Source organism: Anguilla rostrata, chromosome 17, assembly GCF_018555375.3.
Source record: "Anguilla rostrata isolate EN2019 chromosome 17, ASM1855537v3, whole genome shotgun sequence".
NCBI lineage: Eukaryota > Metazoa > Chordata > Actinopteri > Anguilliformes > Anguillidae > Anguilla > Anguilla rostrata.
Window position 1 is genome coordinate 11057074 of NC_057949.1, and position 20765 is coordinate 11077838.

Genomic DNA, 20765 nt, shown 5'->3' on the forward strand with positions numbered 1-20765 from the left:
GAACATGTGTATGTTCACATGGGAATGCGTGTTCATTTTCACTGGGGAATGTATGCGCATTTGAACATGTGAATGCACAGGAATGTTCATTCTAACTGTGGAGTTGCAGGAAAAAAGTCTACCCTTGTCTTGAAATAGAGAGGCTATCCAGTCAGCAAATCAATTCACACTACATCCAATTACAAGAGTTTTTATTTCTGCAGAAAGAGTATGTCTGCCAACAGTCAACACTATACAAAAGAACATTATTTACAGTAATCGATACCCTCCCAGACAGTCTGTGCAACCATATGTGTCAGTAACAAGGACACCGACCTCATTAGGTAGAAAAGTATAACTTAGTTTCCCAATGTCCAACTGCATACTTCCTTCTTGGTTTTTGCTCAAGGTCTGTTGGACCTATGGCTAGGTCTCAGGGGATATATTTGTACCTGACTATCACACTTACTCAGTCAACCCTGATTGGATGGGACATAACAAGCAATGTTAAATATGACAGAATACACCATTTTATGTAACCTGAAAAATATAATGTAATGATAAAAACATGTTAACCGTTCATAACCTGCGACTATATTTTCACTCTTGCATATGAGTGAATTAATGTTTGCTTGCTTTCATGGGTGAATGTATGGTTGACATCAACATAAAAATGTGAACCTTTTCACTAACAGGGAGAAAGTGACTAAAGTATGTTTAGGGAGGGGGCTGGCAGGGAGTTGGTAAGGGGGAGGGGGGGGGGGGGGGTCACAGTTCCTCCAGGTAGTGTGGGTGTGAGCAGCCCTTTCCTCAGCAGGAAGAGTGTGACCCTCACTGAAAAGCACACACACACACACACACACACACACACACACACACACACACACACACACACACACACACACACACACACACACACACACACACACACACACACACACACACACATGCGCTCACGTCTCTCATCTCCCACAGGCCACCTTTAAGAGGTACCAGTCGGAGCACAAAATGAAGCAAGACTCGGTGGAGAAGTCCCAATATGACCTGAAGAAACTGCGCAAGAAGAGCCAAGGAAAAAACAACAGCAAGTATCAAAGCAGAGAGAATGAGGTGAGAGAGAGACACATGCAGACATACACACACCCATCCACACACACACACATGCATATACACTCATACATACACACACACAACACACACACGTATACACACACAAGCATAAAATTATGATTGAAGTATACAGATTGGTGATACCCTTTTAATCCTTTCTGGAAAAAACACCAAAAACAAGATTAATTCAGTAGTTTTCATTGAAAGCACTATTGATTATAAAAACCTACAGCGATATTTAAACCACTATCAACCATAAAAACCTATTTTAACTGCCATTATCCTTCTATTATGAAGCCTGAACATCAGTCATCATTGCTGGTAGTCACAGTGTATTTCAGTAGAGGTGTCCTACGTTGGTAAGCATTCATTACTATGAATTACACACTGAAAAGCTTAAATGTTACTTTACTGTAGCATGACTGCAGGCAAGTAGTGTTGGTCATCTGTTTAACAAGGTAACGGTAGAAAATATAATTAACATTTTTATAATTTATAAAATTTGAGCTAGTTCATTAATATGCTGCCTAATGCCACATTTAATTAATATGCATAACCTAAGTTCACACATGCTTTTGATATTGGCAACATTGGAGCAAGTGAATGCACTCAAGTTCTATTTCTTGTTCGACTTGACATCTGGTAAATAGAAGTTTGCAAAAGAAGAATTTCCACATTCACATTGTCACACACAGTCACGCAGACATGTTAGCTCTTCTGAATAGATAAAAGCTTCAGTGTATCTGATTACCATGGCCTGAACACCAGCACCCTCTCCTGAAAGCGAGTCGCTGATTTCAGATGATTTCATCATGTGTGTATTTGACCTCGATTTTCTGCTTGAAAATGCAATGGAACTTGCGTAAGTTGCATAAGTTTATTAAAATGTGCGTCATAACAATGCCCTTGGATCCCCAAATGATCCAGCTGAAAAATGCACCTGCCACGAAGGCTTTATTAAATTGAAGCCACGCTTTATTAAATCAAGGGAAACGTTTTATTAAATCAAGACTTGTTGTACAACACATCCACATTTTGTCAAATTTTTTGAGCTCTGTTAGATATCTTCTTGAAAAGTTGTTGCTGTTGCTGCTGCTGTTTGGTGCAGTTAGGCTATTAATAAACTCATATGGGGCTCATTTTATCTAGTTGATAATGAAATCATCAAGTTGCCTGTCTTATCAGGAGGTGGTCCTGGAATGAAGCTCTTTAAATGGTTGGTTTGTACAGTAGCTATCACTTCTTTGGTAGATATTATAAGCACTTGGCATGAATTCGTGGTTTTCTAGTAAAAGGAACCTTTGCTCCATTCCGTGACCAGCTATGCAAACTGCCAAACCGCACCATAAGAATGAATGCAAATGCAGTGTTGACTAGGTGGACTTTCCTGGCCATGTGAGTCATAGCCATATTTATTTGGTTATCCAGGAGAGCGTCTATGGCTTGTCTGTTTTACATACATGTCATCTCATCAAACATTTACTGGGCCAATTCAGGTATGCTCTGGGATAAAATATGAAGAGCACCACACATGATTCAAAACTGAAACCTTCTGATCTTGTTTATAAAAACACTGCTACCCATCTGTGAATAGTACAAACTCATTTTTCTATTCTCATATTCAGGGTGTTATCAAGGACAACTCCTCTGCTGGAAAAGCCAAAGCTGGCCATTTTGGATGGCACTGTTCAATTGGTTCCTCTACATTTCTTTGTTGCCAGTCACCATAGAAATGGCATTCTGATCGGTTCCTTTGCAATGCTCTCTCTGTCCAGACCATTTGAGATGAGATGTTCTGACTGGTTCTGTGACCAGACCACTTGAGATGAGATGTTCTGATTGGTTCTGTGACCAGACCCTTTTTAACATCAAACATTGTGACTGGTTCCCTGCAGTATCTAGAGACGCTGTCATCCCGGCAGATGGACATGCAGATGTTCGTAGCGGACGGCTGTAAGGAAGCCCTGGTGGAGGAGAAGAGGCGGTTCTGTTTCCTGGTGGATAAACATTGCGCATACGCCTATCACGTTGCCACCTTCCACGAAAAGGTCAGGAAAACACCACAACAGAACACCAGCCGCCATCAGCACACAGGCGGGTGGCCTGTTGACACAAGAGCTAATAATGTACCATGATGACTATCAACGATGACTATCCTGTGCGCAAGAAATTACCGTTGTTTTCTTTTCATTGTGCCCTTCCTTTGGAACTATCTGATTTTAGATAGACCCAACCCATTACAGACAGAGACGTGTATTTCCAGTCTCGTTATCACTGGAAAGTGTGAGATTTACATGACTTATCAAAGATTTAAAAAAAGAGAAAATCTTCTGAATATCATTCTTAAACTTGGGGAAGAGAAAATATCAACTACATCCCATTATCTTCGCATTTCCAAATTTGGTATTAAGGTATGGAAACACTCCTAGTGCTGTATATACAGTATAGATAAATGGATATTTTGAATAGAATGTATAGGCAGAATATATTAGGGAGGTCTGAAAAGGCATGAGCATGTTGGTGGTCTTTCTCCTGGTGGTTTGTGGGACGGTGTGCGATGCAGGCGAAGGAGCTGCTGGCGTCGAAGGTGCCCTGCTGGCAGGATAAGTGCTGTGATGCCACAGACGTGCCAGAGACTGTGGTGTCCATGATCGAGGGGCTGAAGTCAGTCACACCCCAGCCGTCCCCCTCCTTTCCTCACGAAGGGAACCATGTCAGGGTGAGCTGTGAGGAGCCATCACAGCCACTGATCGACCTGCGATCAACTACACATCAACCACTGATCAACCACCTTAATAAATAATACCATCTCGGCAATCATAGCACCTATCTCAGCAATCACAACCACTGATCTTCCACTGACCAACCACCTTAATGAATAATACCACCTCAGCAATCACAGCTACTGATCAATCACTGGTCAATTTAATACATATTAATAATACTTTGCTCCAACTTCACTGCTGATAATATTAGAATAATGTGCATGTATGAGGCCCATTGTAGTCAATGCTTGTTTATTCATAATTTCTGTAGCACCATGGAGGAAGGGAGGGAGTTTGAAAATGAGAGTGAAAGCATTTTGAGGTTGAATCCTTTCCCTTCCCTCTGTTCTCATGTTTGTGGTGTCCAGGCAAACTCAGACTCCGTGATCCCACCCCCAGCCCCGCCTCTGAAGGCCCACTCCAGCCCCCTCACCAGCATGTTCACCCCGGACCCTCCCACGGCACCCATCGTAGCCGACCACTCCTCAGGCAGGTTCCCTTACGTCAGTTAGTCTGTCTATGTCCCTCTCTGTCTGTCTCTGTACCAGACATTTGCCCTGTTCTTTGTTAAAATAAGATTAAATAATAAGATAGAATGACCTAACGAGCAGAGCAAGTCATTCAGCCCCTCTAGAACATAAGAACATACCTGTGTGAAAAAATCACATGTGCAGAAACCACATGTGAGAATGTCTCCCTCCCGGCCTGCAGATTACAGCGAGGCGTCCAGCCTTTCCAGGTCTGTGTCCGTCTCCTCGGGCCTGAACACGGTGAAGAGGCCCAAGGTTCAAACCATCTTCCCCCACACGGCCGAGAACAATGACACGCTGCTCAGCTTCGAGGAGGGCGACGTCGTCACGCTGCTCATCCCAGACGAGCGGGACGGCTGGCTGTACGGCGAGCTCGACAGGACCGGCCTGTGAGTCACAGACGCCAAGTCACTGACACCGAGTTACTGACGGAGAGTCACTGACACCGAGTCACTCATGGAGAGTCACTGACACCGAGTTACTGACGGAGAGTCACAGACGCCGAGTCACTGACACCGAGTTACTGACACCGAGTTACTGATGGAGAGTCACAGACGCCGAGTCACTGACACCGAGTTACTGAAAGAGAGTCACAGACACCAGGTTACTGACGGAGAGTCACAGACGCCGAGTCACTGACACCGAGTTACTGAAAGAGAGTCACAGACACCAGGTTACTGACGGAGAGTCACAGACGCCGAGTCACTGACACCGAGTTACTGACAGAGAGTCACAGATGCCGAGTCACTGACACTGAGTTACTGACAGAGAGTCACAGATGCCGAGTCACTGACACTGAGTTACTGACGGAGAGTCACAGACGCAGAGTTACTGACGGAGAGTCACTGACACCGAGTTACTGACGGAGAGTCACTGACAGAGAGTCACAGATGCCGAGTCAGAAATGCAGAGTCACTGACAGGGAATTACAGAGAATCACAGACAGTCACAGACAGAGCTGCTGATGAGCGAGGAGCACGTGGGGGAACAATGTGACTGTGGGGTGTTAGCGTAGCGCCAGGGCTAAGGCAGGGCCATCCAAACGCGACTCATCAGCGGTGCGGTGGTCTGCGAGATTATGTGCTGTCTATTTTGTGCTGGCACACTAGTCCAGTGACACGGTGCATTAGCTATCTACGGTATACGCACTGCATTAGTTTTGGTGTGAATGCAAGTGTTCTGGAATTTGCCTCAAATGTGTCCGAACAACTGCAAGGCTACCCTCCTCTCGCTCCCCTTCCACTCCCCCAACGTGTTTTTAGATATTTTTCGGATGAAGGAATCTCCATTAGATGTATTTATGTAACTCCGGAGGACATTTTTAAAATAGCTGCGGAAGTGGAAATACCAGTTTTTTTGCATGCGTGTGTTTATTTTCATTATTCTTTTTTTCCGCTAATATGTTCTCTGCGCATATTTGAGATGCTGAGCGTGGTCTTGCGCTGAAGGGCCGGGGGGCCGGGGTTATCGTACGACTGACTGCCGGCAGGAACACCAGCAAACAGCCTAATCCTCCTTCAACTTTCGCTTCCTGCGTTTCAGAAAAAAAGCTTTTCCAAGAATGGCTTTTCCTTTAGGAAGAATTACTTGGGTGTACTGTTACGTACTCCTGGGTTTCCAGCTCTCATGTTTTTTGCATGTGATACAGTACATGCTATCAGGGTCTGGCTCACACTCATATACCAGATTAAAGAGACTGCAACCGGTTGCTCCCTGATTAAACAAATTATCAATTAGCTCGCAGGGTTTTGATTGGTTCATAAACATTACAGAGAGACTGTTGATTAGCTACCTATTCCACCCGCCCCACCACCCTGGTCCTTGAACTCAGACTACAAATCTGCCTGGTTTGTGATCCCAATTTCCTCCCCATGTGAACGCATACTTAAAGGTTAAAACAGTTGTCCCTTTCTTTTACCCCATGACACTATGTACACAGAATATACTGTACAGGTACACATAGTGTTAGTGATGGTACTACACGATAGTCTACAGTGGGTACTTGGTAGTACAGTATTAAGATGTAGAAGTGCAGTCATGATTGTCGCTTGTAGTTTCCTCCTGTGTAATAATTCCCTGCTGCATTTCTCTGTTGTAGGAGGGGCTGGTTTCCATCTTCTTACTGCCGTTTATACTCAGAGTCACTGACAAGCAGCAGGTAATGTGATCGCCTCTGTTTCCCCCCATTCTTCTGTTCCACTGCGTTTCAGGAATATCATACCTGCTTTCTCTTATTTTTCCGACACATTTAGATGGCTTATTTCTGCAAATTTTATGTGAAATGAATTTTTTTAAACAATGATAATAAAGGAAGAACACGAGAACAGCAAACACACTAATGGCGTTTATCGTGTCCCAGCCCGGATACGTCCGCACACAGCTCGAGCATGCTGAACCTCACGCAGCCGGGCGGTGAGGAGTATGATGATGATGAAGATGACGTGCCCGTGATTCTGCCCCCAGCGGACTACGTGGACTCGCCCAGCAACAGCGATGTCAGTCTGCCTCTCACGCCCACATCTGAGAGCCCCGTGAGTGTGAGTGTTTGTGTGTGTGTGTGTGTGTGTGTGCGTGTGTGCGTGTGTGTGTGTGTGTGTGAGTGTGTGTGTGTGTGTGTGAGTGTGTGTGTGAGTGTGTGTGGGTGTGTGTGTGTGAGTGTGAGTATGAGTGGTGAGCGTGTGAGCGTGTGTGGGTGTGTGAGTGTGTGTGTGTGTGTGTGTGTGCGTGTGTGTGTGTGTGTGTGTGTGTGTGTGTGTGTGCGAGTGTGAGTATGAGTGTGTGAGCGTGTGTGGGTGTGTGAGTGTGTGTGTGCGTGTGAGTGTGTGTGTGCGTGTGTGTGTGTGTGTGCGTGTGTGTGTGTGTGTGCGTGTGGGCGTGGGCGTGGGTGTGTGAGTGTGAGTATGAGTGTGTGAGCGTGTGTGGGTGTGTGAGTGTGTGTGTGTGCATGTGTGCGTGTGTGAGAGCGCGAGAGAGAGAGAGAGAGAGAGAGACCTGTGGGTGTACATGTGTGTGAGAAAGACACGTGTGTCAGACATGTCAGAGACTGTGAGATTAGATGTGTATTTTTCCTTCCAAATGCTTGAATACATTCAGCTATCTCAGAACTCCCAAACCTTTTGATCTCAAAGGCCCCTAAATTGACAATCTGTTGCTACTACTCAATGCAATAACCATTTGTCACCATTAAACACCCAATACAGGCTACCATGCAGGGGCTATTTATCATTCTGGAGTACTGAAGTGTCACATGACCAAAAAAGGAACAAAAAGGGAGGCTTGGCTCTAGATGATACGGGGGTGGGGCCCACAATATTATAACATCAAAGATTCTGTTTTGTCAGAAACAACAGAATTCTGAGAACAATGAGTACAGTGCTATATTCTGATTAAAAAAGAAACTTTACACGTATTACAAGTGAAAGCCATTTTGAAATGTACACATTATCTAAAGGCAATGATACAACCCATAATCCCAAACGGAACAATCCAATTCAGTCACAGAAACCATCACAAATTAAACCATTTTTCAAATTAAACCATTACAGAGCACATCTAAAGCTCAATTATAGCAGTGGAATACTGCTTCTTTTTAAAATATGTGTATTATACTCATTTACTTGCATTCAGATAAAAATATTTAGCCATAATGTGCCAACCTTTGTCAAATTTTATTACGACACTTGTAACAGAAGCAGGATGAAATAGCATAATTAGTGGAATTAAATAAATGACAAATAATGTTTTAGTGCTCTGATCAAAACAAATTTTTGCCACACGGTAATAATTTTTAAAAAAACTCCAGGGAGCGAGCTAGCTAGGATTGTGACATCTCCTTTTTGACTTTTCTCAATGCTATCAACGGCTGTGCAAATATTGATCATTGATCTATAAGCACAAGTGTCAGACAATAGAAGATGATTGGCTCAAAGAAACAGCAGTAATTACTTTGTTGTGGTTCAAGTCTGGGTCAGCGCCCATTGTAATCTTTAAAAAAAAAGACCAATGTATATTATGAATCTCAACAGACAAAGTATTTCAAAATATAAATAGGAATATTGGCTGAGGGGGATCTCTGTCTCTCTCTGACTGATACACATACACACACACACACACACACACACACACATCCACGCCTATAAGTGGATTGACTTATATGACTTATATGGCAAATCCCCAATGTCCGGACAATAGGCAATCTACCTGCATGTACACCTACCTAGCTACCTGTGAGTGTGTGTGTGTATGCCTGCGTGTGTGTGTGTGTATGTGTAGAGTGGAGGTGGGGTCAGGGTGAGGGTGAGGCTGTAGGGTAATAGGTGCAGTCTGCTTGTCACCTCCCTAATCTGTCTGTTCTTGATTACACGCGGGTTAAAGATCAGCACGTGATTATAGCTGTTATTTTGGCACAGCTCTGTTGCAGTAGTGTTACGAGCATTATCTAGGAAATAATCATGTTCACAATTCTGCAAGCACACGCACATACTTATTTATATACTGAGCTGGTTGGTTTATATACTGTTATTGTAAGATTAATTAAGGCTGCGGACCAATAAAGAGAGCAGAATTGAACTCTGTCATGACTTACTGGTCTGATGGTCTCATATGGCAGTGGCGGTAGAGAGGGGCAGGTCTTACACAGCAGAACAGGGTGTGATTGGTGGCGTTTAGCCGTGAGTCTGTGAGTGATAAACCTCCTTAAACAGAATCACACGCTCCTCCACCTAGCTTAAGTCACCCTGCTCTGGGCCGCTGTCAAATATTCATGACCCGCCGAAGCCTCTCTTGTTCAGCTGAGGGGGAAAACCTGACACCTGCCTGCCCCGCCCTCAGGTGTGCGTCTGAGGGCCAGGTGATGCGTGCAGCCTGTGAGGACCTCAGAACGTATGGAAAGTTCATTCTTATCCTTAAACCTCAACCATGCTGGAGGAGTAGGATTCTATTTATGTAGCTGCCCCACACTGGGGCTATTTAGTGTGGGTGTAGGGCTAGTGCCTGCTTCTGCACATAAATAGCAATAAATAAACTCTGTGTAGTGAATTCCCTGTTAGATGTCACAATGCATATCCATTTAAGGGCGTGTGCTGACTCGCGTGTCCCCATGGAAACAGTGGTTGAGGATGTAACCAAACCTTTGGCCATCTCATTAAGGAAATGGCAGGGATCACCTGTGTTGCTAATTACAGACAGGTGCTGTTGGCCTGGAGGAAACCTCCCTTCAAATCCGTCCTGAACCACACCCTGCCTGAGCATAGATCCAGTCAGGATCCAGCATCAAACGGCATCCTCAGGTCCGGTTTAAAAATAGGCACGGTTCCGGCGGCGTTTCCGCGGGCACCGGTTGCTATGCGCGGGCGAGCGCGGCGTGGGCGACAGCGCGGTCGTTTCCCCGCGGCGGTCGTGCTCCTGTGTGGGTCACACGGTCGCGCCGCTGCCGGCGGAGACGCAGGGGGGAGAGGGGGACCGCGCGAGGGGGACCGCGCGGGGGGGACCGCGCGGTGAGTCATCGCAGTCAGGCCCCCCCCGTTCCGGCTCTTACATAAACACGCGTGTCTGAAATACACGCGTAGCCAGGCTCAGACGCCCCCAGAGCTAGCCAGGCCCAAACCACAGGGCTGCTGTAGCAGCCTTATACAGTCCCACTGAAAAACATCACGCGTGGAAGTTGGGCGCATTCTAGAATGCTAGAATGTTGAGGTATGTTCTAGAATTCTTGTTCCGGTCGAGAGAGTCTGGGTTTTTTTCCCATGCAGTTTTGGAAGCAGAGGAAAGAGGAAGGGAGGGTAAGAATGTTCTGAGCTGGTGTCATATGAAAAAAATGCTCCCTCTCTTGTTTTGCCTCTGGGCGGTGTGCGAGCGTGCATGCTTGTATGTTGTGTGTGTGCGTGCATGCTGTGCAATGTGTGTGGGGCTGGGGGAACAGCTTACAGGAATGTGAGGGTCTGAGGAGTTGTGTGGAGATATTGGGGAGTTGGGGGGGGGGGGGTTATACAGGTTAATTGTCACATGTGAGCTAAATAAAGGTGAAATGAATTGATTGTAATAAGCTCTCTTCAGAACCTCATCAGTGGACGAAGGATTGGGTATTAGGACCCCCCTAATCAATAATAACAGCGCACCTAACAAAGTCCAGAGCCTTCTCCTCCTGTCAGACACTGCCCTCTATAGGCTTCTGTCTGCCACTGCATTCCTGTTTGCTTCCGAACACACTGCTCACAATTGGGTAGTTTGTGCTTGGTTTTGTAATGCCATATAGTGATCCATAGGTGTGGGTGTGTGTGTGTGTGTGCGTGTGGGCGTGGGTGTGTGTGTGTGGTGGTGTATGTGTGCGTATGTGAATGTGTGTGTTTAATGAGAAATCAGAAAAGGAAGACGCTTGGTTAGTAAGTGACTCGGAGAGCTCTGGAGCAGCAGGGTGAAAGGCAGAGAACACCGGTGATACAGGCCCGTCTGGATTCCTAGAGCATGTCTGTGACCGTGCCAGTGCAGTGCTGCGTGTTGCTAAAGGAACACGATGACAACCTGGTCAGACCAGTTAGCTGAGCCTGGTGGTGGTGGTGGTGGTGGTGGAGGGTGGGGGAGCGGGGGTTAATAAAAATTAGTAGCAAGAAATAGTGACAGAAAGATGCCTGTAAGCGTAGTTTTTAGTGAGCCTGATGGTTCTACCTCTGCTCCACTTCCAGGTGTCTCAAGCCAATGGCCTCCCTACGCTGCCCTTCCTGGGGTGAGTAACTTCAGGGTCTCTCCCCTGCCCAAATCCTCATACCCCCTCACCCTGAGCTCCGCCCCAGAGCCCTCCCAGCCACACCTCGCCCCGCCCCTCACTGCTGCATTTCCAAACTCTGTACTCTCAGTGGGTGCGTCCCTGTTCTTTTCACTCATCACCTCCTTTACTCCACTCCCCCACTACCACTGCTGCCTGGAAGTATGTGGAGAAAAAGAGGGGAGGAGACGGGCGGAGGAAAGGAGAGGAGAGAACGAGGAGGCAGGAAACAGTTGGGACAGCTTATCTGCTTCTCTGTCATCAAAGGCCCATTGACCGTTGAAGAAGTAGCCCTACCATAACTCTGACTTATGCCAAGCATAGAGCGTACATGCATGTCTATGATGCTGAGCCCACAAATAGTCCCATAGCCAATCGAAGATCTTACACATGGTCAGCCCATTTAAACCTGCGAAATAGCTTGTAAGTTTCAAGTACAAGTAATTGCTACCTGACATTACAGTTCATGAAATGATGCATCATATTGTCATATTAGAGTTGTTTCACCGTTCACATTATGGCAGCTCCTCCCACCACTAACACCGTTTCCCCGTCTCCGCAGGGGGGGGAACCCCTTTCTCGCGGTCAAACTCCGGCCCACGGTCACCAACGACAGATCGGCCCCCGCGGTATAGCGCTCAGGCCAGCGTGGAAGTTTCTCCATGGCAACCTCCGAGAGGGGTGGAGCCAGAACCAACGACCAACGAACCTCCACCTCACAGCCTCCTTAACATCTTAAACACCGCCCCACCCTCACCCCACCTCCCACCCCAGGACCCAGACTCTTATTGTAAGCATGCCTGTGCACCCTGCCCTATGTAGCCTGCTCAGCAGTGAGACAGGAAGGACCAAAGTGGACCGGGTGGGACAGTAATCCTCTATTCCCAGATGCCATGTTTCATTTGAACAACCAAAAGCTGAACAAAAACAAACTCTCAGCTGCACAGGCTTAGGGCCACACCGTTTATTTATGTCAAACTAATCCTCAGATATACATTTTCCAATATTATTTCGTTTAATATGCAAATGAATGTTTTGTCATGCTCTACGTGGACAAGCCCAAGCAAATAATTGCTTCTGTTCCACACAAGTTTTAGAAATGTCTATACATGGTGAGATTTTGCCTCTGCTTGTTAAAAATGATACGTTATAAATGGAGTGTTCCATAGGACTATAGGTAAATGTGTTCTACACAGGATACAAATGAGGTTCATCACACACCATTGCTGCGGTTCACAGCGAGTCCAAAGTAAACAGCAGATCAGGGTAAGGTGCATGTGTTGTTATACATTGATGGTTTTTTGCGAAGCAAACCCTTCCTATGTTGGGTATACATGGTCAATCTGTCAGATTTGTTTCTTCATACAGATGTAAAAATTATCTTTTGAAGGGAAAAAACTTCTGAAGGCTTTAGGATTCAGCTCCTGCGCACCCTGATGGCAATATGTGGGCTATTATAAAAATAATTGTCACTTTCAGATATTGCAATATATTTTTAAAAAACACATTGCTATGAAATATATTTTTATTTTCCATAAATTCCACATATTTACGATATATTCCAGAATGCTCAAGTTCAGGGCAGATATCAGTGCTTACTGTATTTCTGTCCCATGGGCAGGCAGGGGGGGTGGGGAGGAGGGGGGGCATGTAAGATACTCAAGAATACTCAACTTATTGTAGATGCATGTCAGCTTGATAACAGGAAGTAGAAATATATGCCTTAAACATATTTATATTGTATGCTGATATCGGTAAAGAAAATCCCATTTCCAAGCTTGAGGATGTACCTAAAATCCAGGATCTCCCAGGTCAACTCACTTCCTCCCCTTATAATCATATTTACTCCTTTACAGGAAGAGGATGTTGGTTGTTTTATTCTCTGCCTCTCATTCACTCTAAAGGCCAGATTTACTAAAGGATTTCACACATGCAAACCACCATGTTGACCAATGAAATCAGTAGATGTGTTGGCTTTTCTGGAGGTACCAAATGCTGCAGCCTTGAATAATTCAGACCACTGGTTTGGGAAGGCTGCTGAAGAAGAAAGGAATCAGAAGGCTAATTTATAAAAGCGCTTCACTTGGCTTAATTTTCTAATGCACTTGGAGGGAGGAAATCACTAGAAATTCCAAAACATCAGCATTTCCGCAGTAAAATAAAACTCTTTGTTTCTTATATTAGCATTGAAAAAGTGTCTTGTTTTATTGTGTTTATGGTCTGAGGTCAGGCAGGTTGTGTGAGATGGTTTGCAGTCAGCTGTTCCCAGATCAGAGCTTGCTGAGTGTTTGCGTGGAGCAGCGTTTACGTCAGCTGGTCTTTGTTCTCATCTTAAAAATGAGTGACCAACTGAGGAGAGTCAGCTGTGTAATCAAGTGCTTTGATTGGCTAGATTCTGAGTAGTGATGAAAACCTGCTGGAGGTCTGCTAGGGCGCGAGTGAACACCACTGGTGTGAGGACATGGCTCAACCTGGCCCTCTCCTGTTCCTCTTCCTGTCATGGTAAAATCTGATCATTCTAGAACTCTTGTTGGAAAAAAAGAACCTCTTGTGTAAAAGTACTGATGTTATTATTCATTAGGTTGAAGGATATCCTGTACTGAATGTTTTTGTTTGTTTTTTTAATTGAGCCTGTAATAAAACCATCCAGTTTTAATCTCATGTCGAAGTCTCCAGGTCTGTTCACCCCCACATTGCACTAGCTGTGAAAGTGATAAAGCCTAACCTAGCATGTGTGTGTAACTACAGCTGTGACAGGGCTAAGGCCTAACGTAGCCTAATCTGTTTGTGGTGTATGTGGCAACAGTAAACACAGGTGAACCACAGTTAAACCACCAGTGGGGAGACCCCAATAAGAGAGAGTGAATTGGACTCACCTCACCCTCCTCCTCCTAAAACCCACCTGCTCTGCCAAGGGTCCGGCTCTGTGGGGGTTCCCTCCGTTTGCTCATTGCAACCAGTCCATTCGTTTAAGGACAGACGAAACGCAAAACAACCACCGCGCCACGCAGTTCATGCAAGGCCCTTCAACAGGGGCACCAGCTCTCCAGCAGCATTTGATGGAAGTGTCTCCCAGTGTTCCAGCTACTTCTGTCAGTGGCTTATGTCCAGGGGACTTCCAGGGGATTCACGAATGAGTGTTCATCAAACAGCAAAGCCGACGGGTGACGGGAAAATCACACCCCTCCCAAGGTGAGTCAGAGCCACAAACCCTCAAACTGAATGCAGCAAAACAAGCTGCTTACAAAGAACCCATTTTTATACCTTGCTGCTTCCTCTGGTTGAGTAAATAACACTGCAGCACAGCCCAAAAATAGAAACCGCGTCAGACCGCAATCAAAGGGCATCCAGTCTTATCAGAGAAGGACCAATGTGGGTGGAGACTTTCCTTCCATTCCAGCAATACACACCTGATTCAGCACTGCCGTGGTCTTTAATCAACACCTTAATTAGTGGACTCAGGTGCTTCAGCGCCGGTCAGGAAAACATGCACCCAATCACGTCCTTTTTGGATAAGACCGGACACCCCTGTCCTGATCCTTCACCAGGAAAATTGCCTGTTTATATAGAGATGTTTAGGATACACTTTCAGTCTTGGCGGTAGCTGCTGTTTATACAAATGTCAGATCACAATATGATTGAGCCAATTAAACAATTAAGAGCAGCAGCTGGCACGTAATCCTGAAACGGATCAGACCTTGCTGTGCACCCCGGTTCTAAAGCCTGGGATCGAGCTGTAGCACAGTGGGTAAGGAACTGGGCTTGTAACCGAAAGGTCGCAGGTTCGATTCCCGGGTAGGACACTGCCGTTGTACCCTTGAGCAAGGTACTTAACCCGAAATTGCTTCAGTATATATCCAGCTGTATAAATGGATACAATGTAAAATGCTATGTAAAAAGTTGTGTAAGTCGCTCTGGATAAGAGCGTCTGCTAAATGCCTGTAATGTAATGTAATGCCTTTTCAATGATCTAAAGCACAGGTGTGCAGTGAGGGCCACGTGCGGTTTCCATGCCAACTTCTGCCCTTAATCAGCCCCAACATTTACGCCTTCTGACATTTAGGCTGCATTTCTCGATATGCACTCGATGTGTCAGCCACGGACTTTCTTGGGTCCCAATACTAAATGCGTTACCGTGTTTTACCATAACCCAAAAGCATGCAAAATAAATTCAAGCCCAAAGCAACTCAGTTTTCGCTCATAATTTTATTTACAGTGCCTTCATATAAAAAGTCAACTTACATTGTAACGGCGAGTGCATTGCATCAAAGCAAAAGCATAAATCATTAAATCTCTTTAAATACACGTTGACACACGGACAGTTTTTTTTTTAAGCGCTCTCACAGAGGAGACAGAGGAGCACAGGGAAACACGCCCTCCACTGACTGACCAATCAACAGATTGCCTTTCATTAGTGACTGCTGAGGGGCTGCAGGTAGCGCTCGCCCCCAGTGATTGGGTAGCATTCTCCTGCGTTACAGAACGGCCAATTGAAAATGCGAAACCTGGCGTGATTTTTGCCGCCCTGTTAAATTTTGAACATTGAACTCAAACACCCATGAACAGAACCTGTAGCTGGGATCATTCAAACTAAAAAGAACGAGTTACACATTAAACTAAAATTCAATTTGAACTTGGCTGGAAGTGAACTTGGCAGGAAATGACTGTACATCCGCACAGGCTTTATGAGTCATCACAAGCGATCATAAAAAACACTTACGGAACTTTCTCCTGTGTCAGAGTCATTTACCCGACAACTGCAGGTAGCCTGTTTTTTTTTGTTTTTTTTTAAACAGCTGATTACAACAGCAATAACAATGATTATCAGTGCAGTGCAAAAATGGACCCAACAATTAACCAGACCTCAGCGCTGTGAAACCCAGATTTGGTCTCCCGAGAAAGGCATTCCATTGCAATTAGGTCATCAAACATCTCGATCACCTCAGTGCTACGTGGACAAAACAAGGCATTCGAGGCCACCCAGGGCTGTTCATTGTAAAATGAATAATGGCAATTACTGTCATTTCACACTAGCCTTTTACTTTTGTTCCTGGAAGGGGCGGGATTCAAAACAATGAAACAAAAACAAAAAAAAAAACACAAAGACAGTAGGCCCTAAATTTCACCGCAAGAGGAACTCTGGGGAGGTTTCGAATCGCACAGGCTGATGCTTGGTTCAATCAAGGCGACACGTGGCACGCCCAAACACGTTGAACACAGGGTGGGGGGAGGAGGGAAACAACTTTGGTTAAGTTGTGACAACCACTGTGTTTACTGCACTATGTGCGCCGTTCATAGCAGATGAAATTTAACCACAGCAGAGCATAAACTAGTCTGCCACCAGTACAGTTCATTTATAGACGACAGCAAGAAAATTAAGAAAAGGTCTTAACAATCTTGCCCAAAAAAAGCAGACAAGCAAAAAAGTGTTTCAGACTGCACATTCGTAGCAATTGAACATTATTCCCTTTGATTGTTTAGTTTTATAGGAACCTCGCTTAAACCACGTTACTCTTATTCACCTTTTTAACGAAGAGAGAGATAACTGAATGAAGGATGACTGGAGGAAGGAAGTCTAGGATTTGACAGAAAGCAAAGAGGATCTTTTTTTGACCATGTCTGTGAACAAAAAATGAAGCCTTTTCACATGCATACTGCTTTTCTTCATTTTTTCCTAATATTAGCCATCATAACCTCGTTTATAAAGAGAAAATCATCTTTTCTGGGAAAAGTATGGCATTATCTGTTAAAACGAGAAGGAAAAAAATCAATAAAAAGGAGCAATATATTTGGGCCTTGAGTGAGCCGCAGTTTGGTCCTTCTACCCAAAGGTGGCGCCACAGTTGGGACACATCCTCTGGCGCATGGCGAGGCAGCAGAGGATCCCAATGGGGAAAAAGATGATGGCACACAGGATCCCCAAGCAGGTGAAGTCTTCTTCCAGCACTCCGACTCTGCCCAAAAAGATACGCACAGGTGTGAGGGCGTGGCACCTCCGGCGAACAGCTAAGATCAGGTCAGATGTGGGGAACCCGGGTTCCAAGGGGCCAAAACAGGTTTTGGATTTTGTCTCCAAAGAAAAAAAACCTGCATCCTCATCAAAATATTTCACACAAACCTGCTCAAATGCATCCAAATTTCTATTGTAAAAAAAATGAATTAAAACTAGAGAAATTACTACTATGTTCTGCCTGCCTGGGAATGACTGAGGGCTAAATGCTAATCCAGACTCCTGTGTCATTAAATGCATTGTGTTTATGTGCGTCTCCTGGGGGAGGATTAGAGACCACAGGAAGGACCAAAACTTCCAGCCTCACTGATGACTGCCAAGCCACAAGGCTGTGGGGTACATCTTCCAACATTCTGAGATTAGCCAATACCCACGAGTCCATAGGCCATATATTTTACAATCAGTCATGATGTGTGTGTGTGTGTGTGATTAAATTATCCAGCTCTGCAGATCATTGACACCAAAGAGAACTACATATCACATGATCTTACTTCTCCAAAAAAAATTTTTAAAGCAGTTGCTCTATAAACAGCTAGCACATAGAACACACACTGTCCACGTCACGCAGTCCAAGGGTGTCCGCTAAGCGCATGAATATTATACGATTACTGTAATGAGGAAAAAAATAAGAGAAAAATTTCCCACAGCCTTCATAACTCAGATATAAAACAGGCAGTTATTGTCTGAGAAGCCTAATTCGGCATAACTATTGGTTTGTCTGGAGGCAGTCACATGACCAAAAAGGAAGTGTTTCCTTCCCACAGAGAACAGAAAAGTATTTGTCACAAAACGTCAACTCCATATAGAACATCTCTCATTTTACAACACATCAAACACCCACTCTACTTGGAGGCTTTTAAGAAGCAACAGGGTCACCCTGTTTCTGCTGAACAGAGGCCAGCGGGTGTACAGTAGAGTCCCACTTGTGCACTGTAGCAGTGACTTCCACGCACCTTTAAAAGAGTGCCACATTACCACATTTTTCGTTTTTTATTTTAGGCCTGAATGAAGAAAGGGCACTTTACCGGCAGCACTTCTGCCCCCCAACCCCCCGTAAAGGTACATGCCACTCACCTGCAGGCCGGACACCCCCCCACTACCACCACGGAGGGCTGGATTATGGTGTAGCTTCCTGTGCAGTTTGGCTGTTGGGCAACAGGAGGCACCGGGGGGTATCCTTTAGTGAAAGATTAAAAGAGAGAAGGAGAGAAAGAGTGAGGCCCTGACAGTGGCTGGGGAACTTATCTCACAAAGGCTATAGGATCAAATCCCTCACTGGTAATTATCACTGCTATGCTAGTGAGAGGGAGCCCAAGAACACCCAACTGCTTAGATGGATCAGGTATAAAATTAAAGCAGCTGTATTTAAAGGGGGAAAAAAACGAATATAGTGACTTATGATTGGGGGGGGTAGTCTCCAAGAGATCCTTTCCCCCCAGAAACCAGGTTTTATAATTTAAAACCATGACTCACTCTGCAGTATTATACCACACATGAACAAACGATGAAAACAATCTTGTGACTCGCAGGCCAAGATTCCTTGTGTTGTGTACGCGGAGGAGGGTGGGAGGGAAGGGTCGGGTGGGGGCGGGCGTGTACGCATTAAGAAAATGAAGGTCGCTATACAAAAGTAGCAAAAGCTGGGTTTCAAATTGCCGGTTTTAATGCAAACATGAAAGATACAGACAGACTGAGAGCTAGGGCGGCCCACAGGTGGACAGACCGTCCCAGTGTTGCCACGGCTGAAACGAAAGTGAAACATGTTTTTGTATACATATCGAATTACATATTAATTCGTTTAGGAGGAGACGTCTTCGTACAAGGCATCATCAGAGTGTTAAAACATAATGTGCGTACATTTCTTATACTGGTATCTGAGCTCAACATCAACTCGCGACGAATCAGGAAAAAAAATAAATTCTGTAACGTTAACTTCCTCGCGAATCATGTTCCTTGCATACTGTACTGGGTTAATATAAGTTACCAGCTAAACTGGCCAACATTGCACATAATGGGAAATCACATAGAGACGAAAATGGTTGAATCCCTACGGCCCTTCTAAAATAAAATAAGTTTGTAGGTCAGGAAGTCCCCTCCTGGTAGCAATAAAATTCCGGAGGCAGGGTTAGCTACTGCAGCTAACGCAACTCATCGGACACAAACGGCTGCAAAAGGTCACACTAACGTTGGGGATTTTTCAGCTGAATTGAAATTTGCGATACGTTATACTAGCATCTGATTAGGTGTCGACCTAACGTTACCTAGCAAATCAGCAAACGTATCATCAATGTAACCACAAGGTAACGGTAGCAACATGCATTTAGCGTGAAGTTCGGCAACAACATGATTCGAATCATGGCACCACAGGTGAATTGCAGAATCACCGTACTTACCTTGTCCGTGGTACGGCGGGGGCGGGTGTTGCGGGGGCGGGTGTTGTGGTGTAGGATTCGGGGGTATCGCTCCGTAATTCTGGCCGTAGTCATAACCCCCGGGCACGCTGTGGTATGGGGGAGGTCTGTCTTGCAGAAGTGGCTTGTTGTCCATTGCTGATCCCCTTCCTTTCGGTTGTGATGTCCTTCAATTTACAGTACACTCTAAACGTGGATTAAAATTTCTCAAGTTTCCTTGAAGATCATGAATTAACGAGCGAGCTAGCTAGGTATGTAAACTAAAACACGCGACGAATAGTTAGTATGCCCACCCCTCATTCAAGCGCCAACTTTCGCCCAGTCTCGAAGTCCACAAATCGCCCTCACTACGTTCAACGCAGGGAAAGAGTAGCGGCCTCAATTCGGTCAAAAATGTGTACACCCTCGGGTCGCTGTGTTATCGACTCACTAACTTCGCAGTAAGTATTAAACTTCAAATTTTGCCTTCCCTGCCGTCTTGTGGGTCACGAGACATGGAGGTCACATGACACGGTCAGACGCTTCTTGCGGGGAGACGTGGCTCTTAAAGCTATAGACCGCATTATACTCACTGGCCGCTTTATTAGCTACACCAGCTTGTTAAGGCAGATAGTACGCTCCTTCTAACTGCGAATCATATGGCTGCAACTCAATATATAATGCGTTTTGAGATGGTGAACAAGTTTAGTTTTTTGTTCGACCAAACATTAGAATGGGCAAGATGCGTGATCTAAGCGACTTTGACACTACTATGATTGCTGGTGCCAGAGGAGGTGGTTCCAGCATTCCAGAAACAGCTGGCCTGGGATTTTTCCACACTACAATCTCTGGAGTTTACTGAGGATGTTGCGATAAAACAAACAAAAAAAGAAACATCCATTGAGCTGCAGTTCTGTGGTCAAAAACACATTTACGAGAGAGGTCAGAGGAGAATGGAAAAATAAATAAATGAATGAAAATTGTAAAAATGTCACCTGGTCTGACTAAGCTCAATTTCTGCTGGGTCATGCAGATGGTAGGGGTAGTATTTGGCGTAAACCACTTTAATTTCTGAATCTATGCTGCCTTGTGTTAATGGTGCAGGCTGTTGTTGTTTGTGTGATGGTGTGAGGAATGTTTTCTTGGCACACTTTGGGCCGCTTAATGCTAACTGAGCATCATTTGAATGCCACATCATACCTACAGTAAGCATGGTTGCTG

The 20765-nt window shown here is 45.1% G+C and overlaps 2 protein-coding genes and 1 long non-coding RNA gene across 5 annotated transcripts in view; 1 reads left to right on the plus strand and 2 right to left on the minus strand.

Moving 5' to 3' along the window:
* The window catches only part of baiap2l1b (BAR/IMD domain containing adaptor protein 2 like 1b), a 32312-nt gene extending 18507 nt beyond the window's left edge, over nt 1–13805 (plus strand). Inside the window, exons 6-14 of one of the 3 annotated variants that reach the window (XM_064314409.1) lie at nt 955–1089; nt 2985–3137; nt 3653–3808; nt 4223–4343; nt 4566–4773; nt 6483–6542; nt 6744–6879; nt 11065–11105; nt 11707–13805. In XM_064314409.1, the coding sequence (XP_064170479.1) occupies nt 955–1089; nt 2985–3137; nt 3653–3808; nt 4223–4343; nt 4566–4773; nt 6483–6542; nt 6744–6879; nt 11065–11105; nt 11707–11779 (1083 nt within the window). In that variant the 3' untranslated portion in view covers nt 11780–13805. Of the gene's footprint in view, nt 1–954; nt 1090–2984; nt 3138–3652; nt 3809–4222; nt 4344–4565; nt 4774–6482; nt 6543–6743; nt 6922–11064; nt 11106–11706 lie in introns of all 3 variants that reach the window. The other 2 variants (XM_064314407.1, XM_064314408.1) reach the window with 2 other exon arrangements.
* Nucleotides 2468–4640, minus strand: LOC135243003 (uncharacterized). Its single transcript, XR_010326526.1, has 2 exons — nt 4504–4640; nt 2468–3053 (listed from the first exon to the last, which is right to left on the minus strand). It is a non-coding gene; the product is annotated as an uncharacterized LOC135243003 (long non-coding RNA).
* Nucleotides 13806–15331: 1526 nt separating the features above from the next.
* On the minus strand, nt 15332–20088 carry bri3 (brain protein I3). The gene is made up of 3 exons (XM_064314411.1): nt 19548–20088; nt 18229–18331; nt 15332–17098 (listed from the first exon to the last, which is right to left on the minus strand). The coding sequence occupies exons 1-3, from the start codon at nt 19699–19701 to the stop codon at nt 16966–16968; spliced, it is 390 nt and encodes a 129-aa protein (XP_064170481.1). The 5' UTR covers nt 19702–20088; the 3' UTR covers nt 15332–16965.
* Nucleotides 20089–20765: the final 677 nt, after the last annotated feature.